The sequence below is a fragment of the Pempheris klunzingeri genome, chromosome 20 (genome assembly GCF_042242105.1).
Source record: "Pempheris klunzingeri isolate RE-2024b chromosome 20, fPemKlu1.hap1, whole genome shotgun sequence".
NCBI classification, from domain to species: Eukaryota; Metazoa; Chordata; class Actinopteri; order Acropomatiformes; family Pempheridae; genus Pempheris; species Pempheris klunzingeri.
In genome coordinates, this window is record NC_092031.1 from 15519650 (window position 1) to 15536196 (window position 16547).

General features: G+C 44.0%; 2 protein-coding genes across 2 annotated transcripts; one reads left to right on the top strand and one right to left on the bottom strand.

Moving 5' to 3' along the window:
- The first annotated feature begins 216 nt into the window (after positions 1–216).
- On the top strand, positions 217–10400 carry l3mbtl2 (L3MBTL histone methyl-lysine binding protein 2). The gene is made up of 17 exons (XM_070851573.1): positions 217–597; positions 743–857; positions 1001–1134; positions 3901–3976; positions 4246–4325; positions 4470–4587; positions 5946–6080; positions 6326–6414; positions 6588–6834; positions 7054–7124; positions 7662–7766; positions 7947–8094; positions 8267–8349; positions 8566–8800; positions 8961–9026; positions 9126–9290; positions 9361–10400. Exons 1-17 carry the CDS (start codon positions 247–249, stop codon positions 9747–9749), a joined length of 2607 nt encoding a protein of 868 aa, XP_070707674.1. The 5' UTR covers positions 217–246; the 3' UTR covers positions 9750–10400.
- Positions 10401–10900: 500 nt separating this feature from the next.
- On the bottom strand, positions 10901–15324 carry chadlb (chondroadherin-like b). Its single transcript, XM_070851574.1, has 10 exons — positions 15160–15324; positions 14885–15079; positions 14615–14770; positions 14348–14493; positions 13968–14249; positions 13666–13885; positions 12435–12708; positions 11933–12345; positions 11568–11734; positions 10901–11250 (listed from the first exon to the last, which is right to left on the bottom strand). Exons 1-10 carry the CDS (start codon positions 15322–15324, stop codon positions 10950–10952), a joined length of 2319 nt encoding a protein of 772 aa, XP_070707675.1. The 3' UTR covers positions 10901–10949.
- Positions 15325–16547: the final 1223 nt, after the last annotated feature.

A 16547-nucleotide genomic window follows, 5' to 3' on the forward strand; every position in this document is an offset into this window, starting at 1 on the left:
TATTGTTGTATTCAGGACTAAGAAATATCAAAGATATTTTATTTAGACTGTGATCCAGTTCTGCATGTGTCTTACCTCCGAGGAAATGCTACATAATGTTTCTTCTGTGGCAGAATTAGAAAATTGTCTGCTAGTAGTAACATACAACCATCACTTTCCTCTGCAGAGCTCATAGAACAACACCCTAAAGCTCAAAAGAAGAAATGATGCATTGGCTGTAAATTGACTGCACATCCTACTCTGAGGATGCCCTACCACTGTGTGGCCTTTGGATGTGGCAAAACTGCTGAAGATGGTTTGACACTGTTCAAGTTCCCCAAGGACTCTGAGGAGTTTCACAAATGGGAAAAACAGGTCCAGCGCACCCGCACCCAGTGGGTCGCCTCACCCAACTCTCACCTCTGCAGTGAGCATTTTGGCAAGGAGTACTTTGAGCCCAGACCACCCACAGGGGCTTTGAAGCTGAAGCCAGGTGCTGTTCCTACAGTGTTTGTCCGTCCGCACTGTCCCTCCTGCAGTGGGTTAGGCTGTATTAAGTGCCTGCCAGCTATCCAACGCTGTGGCACTACAGCCCAACCAAGTGAGCGCACCATAAATGTGAGTAGTTATCATCATGGATCAGGAAAGGTCACTGCAGAGGGAAGGTTTTTGTCATCCTGAGAGCTTTAAACACACGTCTCGGTTATTTACATGTAAGATCGGAGTCACATTCTTGCTTTCTATTTACCTCCTCCCTTCACAGACAGGATGCAATGAAATGGCGCCCATTCAGTTTGATGATACAGATGGAGGAGATGAAGAACATCTCACAGGAGGATGGGTGAATCCAGGGGGGAAAAACAGAGAGGAACGACCAGGTGAGGTGCATAAAAGATGACGATGGAACTTCGTCACAAAGCACTTGAACCAATAAAAATCTCATTAGTATATGCTCAATGGACTGTATATAAAGTTAAATGTTGTTTTATGTTAAATGTATTTATGTATTTACCTTTTTCAGTGGTGTGTGAGATGTGTGGCACCACCGGTAATATTAGCACCTTCTTTTCGAAGACCAAGCGCTTCTGCAGTATATCCTGTTCACGTTCCTATTCATCAAACTCCAAGAAGTCTTCCATACTGGCACGTCTGCAGGTAGGAAAAGGTTATGAAGTTGCTGCCTTCTAACAATAATGAGTTTTTGTACTGGGGAGATTTGCTGAGCATGCATCTGCTTTGAACAAGTCATTGTTTGCGTCTGTGGTTTAGTCACTTCTTTTTGCTGTCCATACTAATGCTAAATCTGGCAGTAAGTTAGTTATAGGTGACAGAGTTCTTATCTAGAGTTGGTGTTGCTTTTAGTAGCTTCTTGGATCATTTATTATATAGGTGTCAGATTCTGCCAGCTGCAGAGCCATTAGTACCACTTCCATTTTAGTTCCCATTCCTCTCAGAGTGTAGACGTCCTATACAGCTTCTGCATGCCTCTTTTACCAAGAAGCAGCTCTGTGCAGCTCAAGTACTTGAGACCTTTGCACTTGTAAGCAGCATCAGGAAATCTGCATTTTACGCAACTGTGTTTTTGGGAACTATTTCAATACAACAAAAAGTTTTTCATCAGCATCATATTGATGTTTGTAGCCATACGCAGTGTCGGCACTGACCGTAATAATAACTGGAGACTTGAGTTTTATGCAATCAAAATCAGCAGAGCATGTCTTACTTGACAGGTGCAAACACAGAGATTAATGGAGTTCATTTAGTGAAGAAGGACTCTAAAACAATGTACAAAACACATTGTCAAGACTTAAAAGGGATGTGGGCTGCCACTTCTTGTTTTTCTGTTTCTTGTTTATTGGTCAAAAACGTCAGCAATATCCGGATTGTTTCGGTGTGATTTGCTGAGATTTGAACATCTCAGATGTGCCTTATGAAGTTACAGTTTGCTCTTCACTTCTGACAGGATTATATATTCCCTATAGGCTGCGAAAATAGTTTTCACTATTGATAACCTGCAAGTTCATTTTCTTGACTTCAGACACTCGTGGACATTTAGTTGACTATCACTCGAGACAAATACAAGATTGAGACATGGTTGAGAATCAAGAGGAAGGGAGCGTTTTATCAGAATTATCAGATTTTCTGTCACATGACCAGTTTCAGCTTTAGTTGAAGCTGCATGGTGTTGAAACTGAGTGAAATATTCAATTTCATTGGTTTTTGTGGCTACACAAAATGAAAAAAGTATTTAAAAAAACGTATTATTAAATAAATAAACAGAGAAATAAAGAGACATATTTCAATTTTTTAAAATTACCAACAAATGGTGGCAGTGTTTCGCGCGGAGCTGCCAGCCGCGGTCGCCATTGCAGAAAACGGTGGAGGAGAAGAAGAAGAAGAAGAAGAAGAGAAGAAGAAGAAGAAGAAGAAGAAGAAGAGGAGGACCGCGCTGGATTGAATGGCACCGGCCTGAGAGACTGTCTGCGGGCGTGTCTGACTCTTTCCCCCCGTGTTTTCACCGGAGACGTCTTCATATGATTTCCCATCACTAAAACAAATGGTTCTCAGGTGCTCCGTGGACACTTGCTGCAGCTTGAAACGTCCAAACCTCGTCTTTCATCGGTTTCCACTCGGCGACCCAGAGAGACTGAGGCAATGGCTGTTTTCTCTGAGCATGGATGTAAACACTCCGCTCCACGTCCTCAACAAACTCTTCGTCTGCCAGAAGCACTTCCAGCCCTACGACTACCATGACCCGACGGACCAGCCGAGCCGCCGGGGCCGGCTCCTCAAGGCCACCGCCGTGCCCACCGAGCACAGACTCCCACACCCCTCCGAGACAGGTGACCCCGGGGCCGGTGTCATTCGTCTGGATGAGCTGGTGAGTCAGTGTGGAGGAGACGGAGGATGGCACCACTGTTGTAGTCTTCTGCAGCCTTCAGACAGGACAGGACCTGCAGAACAACCTGCAAGAGCTGAATTCCTGAAGTTAATGTTAAAACACCTGTTGCAGCAAGCAGAGTGTGTGATCATGCAGCATTACATGTAGTCTGGGCTCTTTTTTATTATTTATCTGAACTTCATTTATTGAGAAACTGGGCTTTCTCTATTTGTCGTCTTTATTCTAGGATCAAACTTTCACTAATGATCTAAACTATTTTAATGATTTATTAATCATTTGAGTCTTTTTTGCAACATGCACTGGTTCTCACATTTTAAAGGGGAACGTTAGCTGTTTTCTTTCACTCACTTATAACAGTAAACTGAATGTTCCTGACTTTTAGACTGCATGATGCACAACATGTTGGTGCTATTTTCTGACATGGTATAGACCAAACAAATTAATTTGAAATGACAATGGCAGATTAAATGTTGATGAAAACAGTGCTTAGTAGTTGTCCTAGTTCATATCTTTTCATAGTTGTAATTACATTTAAGTTTAGTTGTAATTTGTGTGTGTCTCAAGCATGTTAATACTGGAAATATGGGATTGTGTAATAAAGGAAAAAACAAACAAACAAACAGGTCTTTCTCCCTGTGTAAAGTCTAATAGGAGGAGAGGATGCCTGGCAATGAATTTAGCCCCAGACTTTTTGAGTTTTTGCCATTTTAAAGCTGCCACTATTCTTCGTTTCACTTCCACAGTAATGCTCATTGCTCATGAATGCATACGCGTTAACTGGCACAGAGCTACCACAGATACAGGTGTTTCTGTGCCAGTCTTAACATATCAGGAAATGTGACCAAACACCGTCAAATGCTTTCGCCTTCGACAGCAGTTGTTAGAGCTGACTCATCGCTCTCCTCCCCTGCAGTACCTGCCAACAGTTTGAAATGAGTAATGAATGTGCTACAACTTGCTTCAAGTGGTCAAATGGCCCCAAAAATGAGACGACTTTGCACAATCTCTTTTCTCTCCAGGGGAAGCCACCGTCGAAGAAAGCCACAGTGCTGAACAAGGTCAACAAAGCCCCTCCAGCCCTAACAGGACTGGACGGTGAGGGCACTGAACACACACACACACACACACACACACACAGGAAATTAAATTACGTAACTGCAGACACTTGAAGTATTAAAGACACAGTCTGATGTCAGGTGTGAACTCTAATATGTCTCAACACACAATGATACAAGGTCTGAACTTTAATGGTATCTGGGGCCTGTTTGGGCACATTGGAAGCCGTTGTAACAGTAATTGTGCCCAACAAAATGCACAATATCTCATTTCAGCTGTGTGATTGGTCTATTCTTTCCATCCTGTAGCATCTGCTGCAGGTTTTGAGTGGGGCGCTTACTTGGAGAAGGAAACATCTTTGGCTGCGTCAGTGTCCTGCTTCAGACATGTGAGTCCTATCTGTGAAATATGATAAAACCAAACTAAATGTTGTGGGATTTGTGTCTAATATCATAGTAGGGATGTTTATACTTGCACACTTGCACTTAGCATGTAAAAGACCTCACACGATGATCTGACCCAACACGTGCAGGCTCCTCTGTGTGCCCAGTGGGATGATGTCGCCGTGGGGATGAAGGTGGAGGTGCTGAACACAAACGCCGTCCTGCCCAGCAAAGTGCACTGGATCGCTACCGTCATCCAGGTTGCAGGTATGTTCGTCTGTCTGTGTTGATTGTAACAGGCCAGTATACCATGGAATCATCAGATTCATTATTACAAACCCGACCAGTTATTTACTGTAAGATTTATTTCTGTATTCATAATCAAACTTAAAGGTTCCCTGTAGAACTTTTGACCCACCATGGATGTGTTTGTCTACGAGTAGGACCCTGTTTTGTTTATCTCGTACATGCACGCGAACGATACAATGCACGTTCCTGCTACTGTTTCACACAAAGGTTTCACACTAGACCGCTGGTCCACATGTGGCCAAGATGTGCTGCAAAGGCAGGGAAGAGGGACACTGCTAGGAAGTCAGCATTTAAAATACTTAAAAACTCAGCTTTTAAATTGTTTTATTAAGAAGGAACTTGTGGTGACAGTAAAACTCCACAGGACACCTTTAACATCGCCTGCAACAAAACTGAGAGGATAAAGCAGACTAGCACCCCCTGGAGGCAACATTAATTATTACATCGTACAGAAATGTCGGCTGGGCATAAATTGCGCTCATATTCTTCTTACAGATTTACCAGTTACAGGTCTAAAAATTCAACATTTTTCCTGATGGTAGACAAGATCATTCAAAACTTTAGGAGTCATCCTATGATGATCGTGAATATCCACAGATTTTAGTGTAGTGTGATCAGCAGTGGTCAAAGTACCTTGTTCTCTACCAAAGTGTCAGCCAGACAGAAAGACCAACCAATACCATCTCCCCCAGGCCATGTTGGGAGCAAAAATGAATGTAAGTCAAAGCTGCATCTTCGTTGTGATTAATCGTTAAAATAGTGCTCGTCTCAATTTTCCATAGCCCAAATGGACATCTTCGAATACCTTGATTTGTCCGGCCAACAGTCCAAAATCCAAAGACAGTGATATTATATGATGATCTAAACATGCAAATCCTCACATTTCAAAGGCTGTAATCAGAGAGAGTGTTGTATTTTTGCTGGATAAAAGATTGATGTTGTCAGAACTATTGAAGAATAATCCTTTGTCATTTTATTTTCAGCTCTAATTTAATATATTTTCTATTTTCATGTCAGGCAATTTTCAAATAGGCCCCAGAATTAAGTTTTTCCTCAGCTCGGGCCTCTGAACCAGCATCTCAACCATGTCACGCTAAACCTCTTCCATAATGACAACATTAAAAATAAACCGTACACTGGCAGCAATATTGCTTAAGAATAAACTTGGGTTCAGTGCTTCCCTTAAGTAACCAGCATGCAGTTCATCAACAATCAGATGCTTCATTTTAAAGTTCTACAGCCAAATATCTTAAATAAAATGCTCATCCCAGCCTGACTTAATGTACTCTTGCCTTCCGCCCACCCTTTGTCTCCAGGATACAAAGCTCTGTTGAGATATGAAGGCTTTGAGCACGACAGCAGCCATGATTTTTGGTGCAGCCTCGTTTCGGGAGAGATGAACCCGATTGGATGGTGCGCCATGACGAGCAAGCTGCTGGTTCCACCACAAGGTGAGGACTCGCCATGGTCACACTCAGTAAAACACTGCAAGGTTCAGTGGCTTCCCAGTGACATTAGGACATTTCTTACTGTCCTGGTTAAGCTGGTATTTAAAAAAAACGTGGTGCATTAGAATTTTTTAAGCATTCAGGATTAATATATTGCGTACTGATGAATGCAAACATGCTGTGATTGGCCTAAATCAGATATTTTAGTGAAGAGATATGTTCTAATTTGACAAATTGTGTGTCCATAGATGTGAAGCAGAACATCCCAGATTGGAAAGAGTATCTGATGAAGAAGCTGGTGGGAGCCAACACTCTACCTGTTGACTTCTACCTCAAGGTAAAACTGGATGCTGCCTTGCACAGTGGTTTGGCTCATGAATGGTAACCCATCTGTTATGTACATGAGTGTAACGAATTAAAATCAAATGAATGGCTTAAAATCGCTGAATGAATTAAACACATAATAAGCATGTCTGTCCCTTTGCTGCCATCCTTCTGTCCTCTTCCTAGTTGGCAGAGAGCATGAAGACCTCTTTCAGGATAGGTATGCGTGTGGAAGTGGTGGACCCCAAACACGTGAGTCGGACCCGTGTGGCCATCATAGACACAATAGTTGGTGGTCGTGTGCGGCTGGTGTACGCAGACCAAAGCGACGCCCCCGAAAGCGCTATCTCTGATTTCTGGTGCCATGTGGCCAGTCCCCTCCTGCACCCGATGGGCTGGTCTGAAAAAGTGGGTCATGCCATTAAAGCACCTGGTAGGTCTAGGATGTAGTTTATCCACATGTATGAATTGATTTGTGATTTGAGGAAGCAACATGTAAATCAGTCTTTTCCTACAGATAGAGCAATACTTCCTGAAAGGAATCGTACATATTTCACATTTGTCCTAAACAAACTTTTTTTTATATGGCAGTAAAAATTTAAAATGTAAAAAAGCTTTAAAAATAAAAACGTCTTTTTTTTTTAAATCATAGCAAACAATGTGGAAGCTTCTGCCAGTGGTTTTAGAGGAAACTGTGACAGTACATTCCTCTTCTTTAAAAAGGTAAGAAAAATGCCAAATTAATTCAAAAAGCAAAAGTAGATGCAATGTTTTAATGTTTTGTTTCTTTTACTGACGTGTAATTTTATAGGAGTCTTATAGTGAATCCACATTGGACAACAGTGCAATTTAGGAAATCATTGAGTTGATGTTATGTCTTAATATGTATCCATAGAGTGATTACTTTTTGACTTGTGACTTACATGTGCTTCACTCCAAACACCTACAGCAAATGGCTTGATGAGTTTAGAATGATGATGATATAGTCAAAGTAATAACCAGCACACATCGTATTAACATTTAACTCTTTGTTTGAGTTTAGTGTGGAGCTGAAGGAACACGTTAAAGTAATGGAAAAACTCTCAATTCTGATCTCTGTTTTGATCCAGTTTCACAATCACAACTTACTGTTTCATAGCAGTAGACATTAAAGTGGATATTTGGTGACAATAATCTGCCCTCACTACCATTGGAAAATCACACTATCACAACATAGCCCTGCTTTAGCACAACTCTTGACAAGCTCTGTGTGACCTGCAGCCCAGGTTTGTCTACATGGAGGGAGGTTTCTTTGAGGAGGGAATGAAGCTGGAGGCCATTGATCCTCTTAACCTGGGAAGTATCTGCGTGGCCTCTGTACACAAGGTAAGAGAGCTACAGTGTATCTGGTTGGTTTTTGCGTGTTGTGTTTGTCTAATCTCGATTAGATCTCATCAAACACACGAGCGATATTAGATTGTCTGCAGTCAGTGTAAAAAATAATCTAGAGGCACACTCACTCCTCCACTGTTTCTGTGGTTTTTCTGTGTCTCTGGTGCCTCCCAGGTGCTGCTAGATGGCTACCTGATGGTTGGCATTGATGGCACCATATCAAACAACGGCTCTGACTGGTTTTGTTACCACGCCTCATCTCATGCCATCCTCCCTGTAGGCTTCTGTCAAAAGAATAACATCCCCCTCACCGTACCTCAAGGTAAATATAAACATGCCTATTCATTCCTATACACTTTCTGCAGCTGGTAGTTTGCTTTATCATTCTGTTCTTGCAAGCTGTTGTCAATTTTTGCAGAGAAACTATGAAGAAGAAAGTCCAGCTGTGTATTGTTAAGGAAGGTACTTCCTGATTACTGTCTGTGTCTTGGCAGGTTACGACTCTCAGACCTTCGCCTGGGACAAATACTTGAAGGAGACTAAAGCTAAAGCTGCACCAACACAACTGTTCAACACTGTAAGTCCAAAGCTAGTGCAGCACTCGAAGCCGTGCTCTCTGTTTACCAACATATTAACGTGATCACACTCACTGTTTCTTTGCCTTTTTCACAAATCCAACATATCAGCAAACCAAGACAGTCGTCTTCTGAACCCATTTGTACACACATACCCACAAATACTACGGGTGCCGTCCTTCTGTTAGCAAATGAACCCACAGTTGGTCTTTCTTCAGGACTACCCAGGTCACGGCTTCTTCCCCAACATGAAGCTGGAGGCGGTGGACTTGATGGAGCCGCGCCTCGTGTGCGTGGCCACCGTGAAGCGCTTCGTGGGTCGCCTGCTGCTTATCCACTTTGACGGCTGGGAGGATGAGTTTGACCAGTGGATCGACCACCAGTCCCCAGACATCTACCCCGTCGGTTGGTGCGAGCTCATGGGCTACCAGCTCCAGCCGCCCCCCGGACTCGGTAAACACATTCTAATACTGATTGAACTGTAATTTGGATTATTGGTGGGATAGAGGCATAAAACTGTCCACCATTCAATCACGGACGACGTGACGACTGGTGGTCAGTGCTGTGTAGATATTTTTGACCCTGTATAAAAGTGTTTCATTTTGTTTTCCAGTTGATTTGATAGAAAACCAGGCAGCACACAGCAAGAAATCCAAACCCTTCACATATGGGAGAAGGAGTAAGTTATGAGTCAAATGTACATGGAGTCTAGTGTCTTGGTGTTTTCTCACATCTGAGAGTTGTAAAACTTTTCTTACACCTCCTTTGCTTTTTATAGAAAAGAAGAATGCTAAGAAGAGGCTTTCCCAGGAACAGTCTGAAGATGATTCTGGTCAGCAGCCTGAATTCATTGGTAATAACTGTCCTGCAGAGCCAGGAGGCTTTAGTGTTCCCCCAAAAGTGCCCCTCATCCAGCCCAAGACTGAGCCAGAGGAAGAGGAGAGTAAGTGGATGAACTCATACACCATGCTGTTTAGTTTTTCTTGTTTGCTGACTTAATTCTGTCTCCATAGTCTTTGCGGTGCAGGTGAAAGTGGAGGAGGTCGAGACCCCCATTGATCCTCCAGACAGCCCTCAACAAGTCTCACTGGGTATAATCAAACAGGAGGGAGGGGAGCAGAGGAAGTCAGGACTACATCAGGCTCCGCAGCAGAGCAGTTTGGGACACGCAGCACAGACAAATACGGAGCAACAGAGTGAAGAGTGTGGATCGGGGGAAGAGGGCTTTACTGGTGAAAGCAACATAGAGCAGAGTGAAAACAGGAAGAGCGGTGATGGAGAGAGGAAACAAAAGCAGGACCAAGCGGAGGGGAGCCAAGGAGATGATGGTGCCGTGGGCGACATTTTAGACCGCAATACTGAGCAGGACACAACAGGAGAGGCTGCAGGGATGGAGAGTTGAGGAGTGTGTCTGCTTAAAGGGACAAGAGTCAAACTGTGGAGGAGGTGGATGGCTGTGATGGCTGTGATGTGTGGCAAAGGCAAAACTGAATAGAAACAAACTGACAAAAACAGACTGGGATATTTAAAGCAAATAAAAAGGTCAGTAAGAAGAGCCAGTGCAACTTTTAATCTCTGGTGGTTTAAAGTTAAGATCCTTAAGATTTTTTTGGGGGGGGCAACCAAACAAACTATTGTTTTAATGCAGCTCTGATTTAGCTGGATTACATGCATGTGTGTTTCCTGTAAATTTCTTGGGCTTAGATTCGCTATCTAAATTCAGAGCAGGACAGGCGGACTCTGCCACTACCAGTATATATAGAGACGTAATTATAGAATTGAAATACATTGAATAGCTTTTGCTGAAAACAATCCTGACTACATGACACTAAAAACTGGGTTTAGTTTTATGAAAATCTTAAGGATCACAACTTGAAATACACCATGCACCTTAAAATCATGACTGAATGTGGTTCACAACTGCACCACCACACAAGAGCTTTATAATTCTGGGTTGACATAGCAGACAAATGTTTTTTGGAATGTTTTATTTTTTCCTATTTTATATCCAGATGTTTTCTGTTTTGTTAATATGAATCCATTAAAAACAAACTGTTCCTCGACTTGCTGATTTGAATGCCGTCTCAAGGTATTTTTACAAATGGTACTTGAAAATCAGTGAGTTCAGTACATTCTGCAGTTGTATAGTGGTTAAGGATAACTAGCATTAAGCCACAGATTGTATAATTTCTGAGGAAATAACTAAAGCTAATGACATTCACTTTATTTGCCTCCTTTAAGATGCTAAAACGTCCCAGCAGAGCTGATGGGGGGAGCTTGACGAACGGGGAACAGGGAGGTGCTAACACTGAATGTGAAGCTAGGCGATGCTGACAAAGAGCTCGTGTGCTCAGTGTAGGTTCCCTGGATAATAAGAAACGTCAACAATCTTTTAAAACATTTTAACACTTAATTAAACAGAAGAGAGGAAATACTTCCAAAAAAGAATGGCTGTTGAAAACTGGCAGTAACAGCTGTCAACGTCAGCAGAGGTTACAGTTTCAGAGAGTTGAATCCATGATTTAACCCCCGAAATCTTCACAAACAGTCGCCAGTTCCTTGGAGGCCGCGGTCTCGCACATCAGTACAAAAGGCAGCAGGTTCAGGCCGTGCTGCGTCTCTTGACGGTTTTCTTGGCTGCTGCTGGTTTCGTGTTGGAACTTTTGCGAAGTTTGGATTTGGCTTTGAGCATTTTGACATGGCGAAGGCCGTTGAGGTGCATTGGTTTGGGTTTTGTTGCCTTGGGCGCCTTGGCGGGCTTTGGGGTGACGGTAGGGGTGGAGGGGAGGCTCTCGCCCCCGGGACAGGATTTAAAGATGTGGACATCCTTGACCCTGCGACCCTTTAGTTCAGGGGGGTTGGCACAGGTGGCTCGTACCTTCAGGTTGACTTTCTCAATCCACCTAAGTAAAAAAGGACATTATTTTGTTAAAAATGCCATGACATCAAATAAGGAATCAGTGTTAGTAGTACATAAAATATAACATTTAATAAAGTTTCACACTGTATTTAAGGTTCCAAATTTGTTATTAGGTGTTAAATATGATTATTGGACCTTCAAACTAGTAATATATTGGTAAAGAATAAGGTGGTTACAATACATTTTAGACATACATGTTTTGTCCTGCTTTATGGAGCTGAAAAACTCTTCAGGCTCTAAAAACTGTTGGTCAAACTCCAGTCATGTCTGACCACTCTCACTGTGCCCTAATTGTCTTACATGCGTAGCGGCAGCAGAGGGCAGTCACACATCAGAGGGTTGTCGGCCAGGTTGATGACTTCCAGAGAGGTGAGAGAGTGGAAGTCAGGAACCTCCTCCAGCTGGTTGCCCTCCAGGAAGAGACTCCTCAAACCTGGACCCAGACCTGCCAGGGAGTTCTGTGACATCTGGACCAGGAGAGATCACATCAGAAAATTGTTAAAGAACCTTGGTGAAATTATTTGTTGCTGAACCTGGAGTCACTTGAGTTCAGCTTTTTGGGGTGTGAGTTTTAAATTTGATTTATAAAAGGGCAGGTCAGAGGGAAAAGACCATATAAAGGGAAAAGTCTTGGCTGCTGTTGCTCACATCTAGAGCCCCCTTACCTTCTCCAGTCCCATGTTATCCAGATACAGCTCCTTCAGTGTCCGCTCCAGTGGTCGAAAAGCATTTGGCCCCACCCAGCGAATTGAATTCCCAGACAGCCTCAGGTCTCTGAGGTTTCTCATTCTCCTCAGCGCTTCGGTGGGCACCTCCTTCAGCTTGTTTCCTCCCATGTGGAGCGTGTCAAGGTCACTGGCCTGGTCCAGAGCCCTGGGTGACACGTGATTGATGGCGTTCCCAGTGAGGTAGAGGGCTCTGAGGCCCTCGGCTCCGGTCATGATGTCTGGCTCCAACTTGGTGATGGCATTGTTCTCCAAGTGAAGCGCCAGCAGGCTGGGCACCAGTCTGAAGGCTCCTTTGGGGAAACCGGTGAAGCGGTTCTTCTCCAGGTGGAGGTACGTCAGCTGAGGGAGGCCTGTGGGTTTAGATTATAGAAGTTACATTTGAGTATTGAGACACAAGTCAGAATACTTTCCAACAAACGTAACTTTGCATTTAAAAGACCTTTAAAGGCATCGGGGCTGAGGGAAGTGAGGTCATTCTCCGACAGGTACAGGTAGATCAGTCCCTTCATCCCACTGAAGGCCCCGCCCTCCACCTCCACGATCTTGCAGCGCTGCAGATGTAGGGACACGACCTGGGCGACGCCGGGGAAGCTGTTGCTAGGGATGTAATGGAAGTGGTTGCCACGCAGGTCGAGGAGAAGCGTGTCGGGAGAGAAACCGCGTGGAACTTTGGTGTGACCGCGGTTCTCACACGAGGAGTGGTGTGACTCGGCCTGAAGACGGGGAGGTGATGGACAGAGGGGACAAGGACACACAAATCAGCCTCTCCCTCTCCTGTGGATTCACACATGCACCTTCCTCTATCGCCTATAAGGCTTAAGACTGTTACGAATTTGCATAAGTTGACAGTAATTTTTAGATATTGATGTTGAAGAAAGATCTAGACTGGAACTTTTGGACTTTTATTTTTTATTCCCATGGACAGGCTAACTAGAAATGGTATTTCCATCAGCCACGAAGGTGTTTGGTAGCATTAAATGTTTCATGCTTTGTGTATTTGGGGTAAGTTTCGGTGTGCATCTATATGTTGACCTATATGTGAGGTTGCTGTCAAATGAGCAACACTGCAGGAAATGAGTAGAGCAACAGCAGGATGTCAGTCGAGTTCACATAGGTTTTTGGTAAAAAACCTGCATCCTTTTCTTGTTTGCAATCAGGGCATTCAGGTTATGTTGAGGCCTGTTGGTTGTGTAAGGCTCAGTGCTGATTAAGTAATAAGCTAATCACTTTACTATTTCCAGGCCTGGAGCAGTGACCTCCAGGAGGCAGCACTGGCTGCCTGTCAGTCTCACAAGACTCCAGGAAGTCACTGACTCATTAAAGAAAACACAGTTACAGCACATAACTCTCCAGAAACCCACACATTGTTTTTTTTTTTTACATTTCTGTTTTAGAATGAATTAAACAAAATATAACATGTTACTTAGTGAGCTTCAGAGGTGTTAGGTTTTACTGGCTTCATATTTAGTGTGCTCATTTGAAACGGGCAAGAGAGTAAATCATACGCCTACGTACCAAAATGTCTAACTGTGCCTTTCATGTCATGTTTTTGTGTCAGTGAGAATGCTGTACAGCGACAAGATATTCTTTGAGTGTGAAGTAAAAGAGTTAAGAAACAGAAGTAAACAATAAATGAGCGTCACTACACTGGTATCCAGCTTCTTCCTCACCTCGCAGACACAGTTGACAGGACACTTGACCTTCTTCTCTGGTGCTTCTGTGGGTGGTGGCGTGATCCTTGCTGCCTCCTCGTACTCTGCCTTCAGCATGTCTTCCTGGCTCTGACAGCGCAGCTCAGGAGGGTAAACGGCCTCCAGGTTCTCTCCTACCATATGGGCCGGTCCTCCGCATGTCCCCAACAGCTTCACCTTTCTACGGATCGCCCACTCCCTGCAGTTTGGTAAAAATGTTTTAAAAGAAGATCAGAACCTCTTGGTAAAAGCACTGCAGCCTGGACAAACATCCGCCGTACCTGAGTGGACGCAGGTAGCAGTTGCAGTAGATGGGGTTCCCAGCCAGGTTGATGCGCGCCAGCTTTGGTGAACCTTCGGAGAAGGGCTGGATGACGCGCAGCTGGTTGTAGCTGATGTCCAGGTGGACGAGGTTGGGGGATTTTGATACAGCCGTGTTGGCCAGGTCCTGCAGGGACATGTGGTCCAGGAAGAGGTGGGTCACTTTGGCCATGGACACCACTTCCTCTCCGAGGTAAGTCATCGGGTTGTAGCTCAGATCAAGTCGGGTCACCTCTGGCAGTCTGAGCACAGAGACGGAGAACATTGGAGAAGTAGGATGCAAAGAATACAGAATACAGATGAGACTGACACCTCGGTGGTGGCCTATGCCAAGTAATACCTGGTCATGGTCTCAGAGGGGAAGAACTGCAGCTCGTTGTGGTCCAGACTGAGACGGGTGAGCGTGAACAGACCAGCGAAGGCCTCCGTGTCCAGGTAGTTCAGGGAATTGTGACTAAGACGAAGCCATTTAATGTTCTGCAAGCCCTGGAAGGAGAATAGGTCCAGTTAATGTTCCAACAACAGGAGACATTTCTGCATTTCACCTTTTCAGTTTGTCATTTTGAGATGTTTCCTGTAGGTTGTCGTGTGTGTGTGTGGTTGTTACCTGGAAAGCCATGTTGGGGATGTAGACCAGCTGGTTGTGAGTAAGGGAGAGCAGGTTGAGGAAGCCGAGCTGAGAGAAAGCTCCAGGCTGGATCTCCTCCACGCGATTACGGTCGATCATGAGCTGCTTCAGCGAGGACAGGCCGTCGAATGACTCCTGGACTCACAAAACAACAAGGAAGACCAAAAGTGTTTTACTCTGCTGCACTGGAAATGTGTTTGGAGATGTGGGGGTTAGAGTTTGTGTGAGGATGTGTGTGCACGTGATGACCTGGTAGAGGATGTCGATGTTGTTGTTGGCCAGGTTGAGGAAGACGAGGCGTCCGAGGCCGCGGAAAGCCCCCTCCTTAACTCTGCGGATGTTACAGCGCTGCAGCGACAGGTGAGTCAGGTAGGGAGTGTGCTGGAAAGCACCGGTGGGAAGTTCTTGGATGTCATTGCCACGAAGATCTAACTTCACTGTGATCTATAAAGACAGGACACTATATACTAGATGGAACAAGATGGCAACTAGACTTTCTATGGAAATGTGTGTGAGTAAGAGACCTCGTCAACAGTGGGGGGAATTTGGGTCAGGTTCTTGTTTACGCAGGTCACAGTGAGCTGGATCTGGTCACAGATGCACTGCTGTGGACATTTTGCTGAATGTGCTGCAGGGATGCAGAGGAGCAGCAGGACCCAGAGGGTGTCGGGACAGAGTTGGGAGTACATCTGAGGGGGAAAATAACAGCATTTGCTTCATTCACACTATTGTATGTGGTAGAAAATCATCATGAAAATCATGGTTTATTGTCTTAACTGAGGCTGGTCTGGACCAGTGAGCAAATAAAAAAAACACCAATAACTTTCATAGATGTGAGTGTGAGGTATGCAATTAGATCCCAGGTACCCTCAGTCACTCACTCACAGACAGTCAACTTGTTTGCCCATGGCAGTGTCTACAGGGGAAACACTGAATCAACATCATTCATCATTTACTCCTCTGCAGACTGCTAAACTGTGGACATGCACAGCGCTTCACATCTCTGACCCTGTGTTGCTTGTTACAAATGAACGGTTTCAGTATCAAATCTCATTTTATAACTCCACTAATGATTAGATTTTGTACAAACCAGTTGTTAAACCCTCAAAAACTCATATACTGTAGTTTAACGCTGCAGTGCAGATGGGCTGCAGGACCTCTGACTAACTTTTGGAAATTTATCTTTTTAATTTTAAAAAAATATTTCTGACAAGATTAATAATGTTAATCTTTAAATGCAGAGTTCAAGATTAAACTAGTGGTTTTAATCCTTGTTTGCCCATGAACCCCCCCCCCAAAAAAGGGGTCACAGGTTAGGGCTCCATGTCAAGGTTATGATATCTATGAGCTGTTCCATCAAAGAGATGTTTCTCCTCTAGGCATCTCAGATGGTTTCATTTAATGAACTGTTTGAAACCCAATAATTTAAAATTTCACACACACACACCAAGAAAATGAAACATAAGAAAAAAGTCCAAAATTCTTCCTCCACCACTGCAGGAAATGTGTACCTGCAGCTAAAATCAAAATGTGAAGAGGATGCAAAGCTTAGAACCAATCAGGTTCCCCATCTCCAGAAACATACAGGTCAATATGATGCAGCATGTTGTTTGGTGTACAGTATATGTGTATATTCTACAGTTATCACAGTCTTCCTCACTGAAGCTCAGTTTGATGAAAAACCTCTCCATCAATCTGTACTTTTGGGGATTAGAGTCATTTTGGTCAGATTGGGCCGCCCTAGGCTGCACTGGAATGCCTTAAAACCACATTCCCATGTCGGATCAACAGTCTTGATCCGCAGGAATGGACATGAAAAGCTTCACAGCTCCACACTCTGAAATTTGGAGTCTCAAAATGTTGACACGGTGGGATGGTGCCATGCCTAAATCTTCCTGTCAAAACTTCTGCA